Source organism: Dipodomys ordii, unplaced genomic scaffold (genome assembly GCF_000151885.1).
Source record: "Dipodomys ordii isolate 6190 unplaced genomic scaffold, Dord_2.0 Scaffold90, whole genome shotgun sequence".
In the NCBI taxonomy this organism is placed as follows: Eukaryota; Metazoa; Chordata; class Mammalia; order Rodentia; family Heteromyidae; genus Dipodomys; species Dipodomys ordii.
The window spans coordinates 9,392,539-9,396,223 of record NW_012267306.1 but is presented as its reverse complement, the minus strand read 5'-3'; the positions used below and the strand labels follow the sequence as shown (position 1 = coordinate 9,396,223).

The following is a 3,685-nucleotide window of genomic DNA, read 5'->3' as shown; positions in this document are numbered from 1 at the left end:
TCTTCTTCTTCTTCTTCTTCTTCTTCTTCTTCTTCTTCTTCTTCTTCTTCTTCTTCTTCTTCTTCTTCTTCTTCTTCTTCTTCTTCTTCTTCTCAGAGGATAGAATATTTATTTCCAGTGTAAATTTGGGTGGATAAAGAATTCTTAGCAAAAACTCCTCCTATATGGGGCCAGGTACTGGTGGCTCACGCCTGTAATCCTAGCTACTTAGGAGGCTGAGGTCTGAGGATCACAGTTCAAAGCCATCCCAGGCAGAAAAGTCTCTATGAAACACTTATCTCCAATTAACCAATCAAAACCCAGAAGTAGAGCACAAAACCCACCTTTAAGAATCTCAATATATGGAGTATTTCTCAAGAACTTTTAAAAAATACCATCCTGTTCATAATTGCTTGTCAATATGATATAATATCCACTTCTTTTGTTAAGGATAACCAAAGTAAGGAACAACAACTATGACATTAAAAAAGAACAACCTTAATACATTGTATGAAAGCAATCTATATCTTCTCATTTGAGAGATTTTTTAAGTGATCAAAATAAACTTGCCACCCATACAAAAACAGATCCTCCTTTGGTGACAATGTTAACTTTATCCACTTCAAGAATTATTCATAACCTACAGCTATAATTCCCTGTTGGTCCCTCCTTCACTTCCAGCACACACACTTGGGCTGCTTTCTCCCTACATTCAGGAAACGCAGTCATTTCAACATTAGCCAAAGTGAAATATAATTACAAATGTATATCTCCTGCCAAAGCTCCCAAATGCATGCCAAATACAAATAGCCATTGTCTATGGTAGATCCACTGTTTGGGTTTTCTACACTGTATTCTCTCTGCATTACTTCCAGTGATTTCAGGTAACAATATTCTACTTCAGAATAGCAACACTTTAATCTTTAAAATGGAAAGACATCCAAAAATTTGCTCGATTTCCATGCGCATTCAAAATCCCCAAACTAAGAATCCATTTTAACATGATGTGTATCAAGCCATGGTAAGCTGTTTGATTTGAATTGACTTTATCCCCATCCCCTCCCACTTTCGACCTCTTAGGTGACCCTTTTCAAACAGTGTCATTTTTGCAAAGGGTTACTTCCCCATACAGAAGAAAATCAGAAGGGGTAAATGACTTCCCTTATCATTTATCAAATTCTTGATGTATTACACCAGAAACTAGATCAGAGATGTGCTAGACTTCATAGTTAACTTGTCTCAAAAGAGTCAGCCAGTTCTGTTATTGTTTTGATTTTGTCTTTTTGTATAAAGACCATGTCTGTCATCTGAACATTTGTTTCACTCTTTGTTCTCCTGTGTGTACCCTTGACATTCAATGCTTTCTCCTCATGGCACCCCAGCCCAGCCACTACAATGACAATACGACCAAATACAGATGCTTCCTGTCGTTCTGATAGTAAGAGAAAACTTCCCAAAGCAGTAAATGAGATCTCTAAAATCCCAGGCAGCCTGAATGCTCAGGCATCTCCCCCCAGCCTGGCGGTCCAAGGTCCAAGGCAGAAAGTGGGAGGCTGAGAGGACCAGTTCTGCAGCTTTCAGCCCCGCACTTTTTGCCTCCTCTGCAGTGCAGTTTTAAAGGGCAGTCATCCATCCCCAGAAAGGAGAGCTTAGAAAAACCGCTTTCTCTTTCATTTTTATCGCATGCATATGCTTAGACTTTAGTCCTGTCTCCTCTAAATGAAAACCTGTACCACAGCATAATCTGGACCTGAGTGATGAGTGGTCCCCGTGTTAGGGAGGGGATTGTTGTAGAAAATGGTCCTGTGGGAAAGTCAAGTCCCCGCTGGACTGACCATAATGTACATCCCGCGCCCCCTCTTCAGACCAGACTCTCCGCTTCATGCTTGTCCAAACGAACAAAGTTCCAGATAGCACTTCACTGCGATCCCGTAATTCAGGACTGTTTGGCTAAATGAGATGGGGCTGGGTTGGGAGAAGGGAGGGTGAGGGGAAGGGGAGCCCCGAGTGGATGTGAAGGATCGTTTTGCAAGGCTTTTCCAACAGACAACAAATGTCCAAAGAAATCTAAGAAAGAGGCTGTGAAAAGCCTTGCCACGCACGGAGTTATGCCCGGGATGCTAGGAAGAGGTCGTCAGACAGAAGGAAGAGTGCGTCCCACGGGGGGTAAGGAGGCAGAAGGAACTAACCTGCAGAGGGGATGGCCGTGGGCAGCAGAAGGAGGTGTAGGAGGACGGGCTGCAGCAAGAGGACTGGCAGAAGTTTGGTCACCCACATGCTGCTGGCCGACTTGCTGGCGGATCCCACCGGAGATGGAGATGCCCGGGTGAAAAAGGAATCCTGTTCGGAGTCAGTGCCTAAAAGATCCAGTCAGCTCTGGGCTGCTTTTATTGCGATGAGCTAAGTTTGTTGTGTGATTAACTGGAAAGATCTAGGTCTGAACTCCCTCTTACGGTAAGAAACTGTTTAACAACAGCCCTTTACTCTCTTCCAACCCCCTCCTTTCCTTACTACCCCCCCTCCAACACCCAACAGATCCCACCCCCCCCAACTCCCCCACTCCTTAAGAAACTTACAAAGAAAAGGTCACCTGGCCGGAGGCCAGCTTTAATTTAGAATCTCAAGCTCCAGATCCTAGTGGCTCCTATCCCAGTAAAGAAGCCAGGAGCAAGGCTTGGCCCAATGGCTACATCAAGGCACAGGCAGGGGACCAATTCGCTCAGTAGAAACAAGAAAATACATGTGTTTACATATCTATTTGGGAAAAGAGGAAGGGGAAGCGACCTAAGAAGAAAGCGAAGAGCTGCCTTTCTGCCAAAAGTGCCCTAGCTCCCAATCGTCTAGTTCCACTGCTCCAGCCGTGCAAGGATTCCAAACACAGACACAGGTTCCCAGGGAGTTTAAAGACTGAGAGAGGGGAGGGAGGAAGAAAGGAGGAAGGACCAGGGGCCAGGGCGGGGTGGAGGCGGGGGAGTGTTGAGCCCAGGCTAAACCAGCTCAGGTAGAAAGAGCTTAAATAAGAAAAGGGCGTGGTGTTATGGCTTCAGAAGAAATAAACAAGCAAGACCAAAGCAGCCAGGTGATCAGGTGGAAAAAAATCACCCTGCCTCTTGGTCTGAAAGCAGGCTGCAGACCAACACAGTGCTAAATTCCCAGGTGGCCACAGATGGACCTGGAGTACCTTCTTCTTAAAATGTATCTGATTTATCTGGTCATACTTGCTCTCTAAAAATGTTTATGAGGTCAGGATTGTCATTTGCTTGTCCATGACAGGTAAATATACACATCATCATCATGACCTTGGTACAGTCACGTAACTGCATGCTTATTTACACTGGTAGATATAGGTTTCCAAACTTTGAAGGGAAATCCCTCAAACTATGTTTATTCCCAAATGACTTTTCTTGGAGCCATATGTTTCTGCAGGCACCCACCAGCTTCCTACTGTCTGAGTTGAGTCTGGGGAGGAAGAGATTGTGTGGGGGTGGAAGGGATTCATAAGTATCACGTTTTGGTGAGATCATTGACTAGACTTCTCCTTTTATTTAGAGGAATCTCCTTTGCAACCAGGAGGATGCTCTGAGTACTTTAGGGAACAGCTTGCTTTCTTGCAAGTGGATTTTGAGGAATAGCTGCTGTTTATCTCTGAAAGGGAGAAAAGGACACCTCTGTGAAGAGAAGAAAGGAAAGTGACCAGAATGTAAGA

At 44.5% G+C, this 3,685-nt stretch overlaps 1 protein-coding gene across 3 annotated transcripts in view; it reads right to left on the bottom strand.

Annotated features, from left to right (window-relative positions):
- Positions 1–2,703, bottom strand: part of Hgf (hepatocyte growth factor (hepapoietin A; scatter factor)) — a 66,654-nt gene extending 63,951 nt beyond the window's left edge. For 2 of the 3 annotated variants that reach the window (XM_013026097.1, XM_013026095.1), the window contains exon 1: positions 2,169–2,426. In XM_013026097.1, the coding sequence (XP_012881551.1) occupies positions 2,169–2,256 (88 nt within the window). In that variant the 5' untranslated portion in view covers positions 2,257–2,426. Of the gene's footprint in view, positions 1–2,168; positions 2,427–2,555 lie in introns of those variants that run through there. The other variant, XM_013026094.1, reaches the window with a different exon arrangement.
- Between the last annotated feature and the right edge of the window lie 982 nt (positions 2,704–3,685).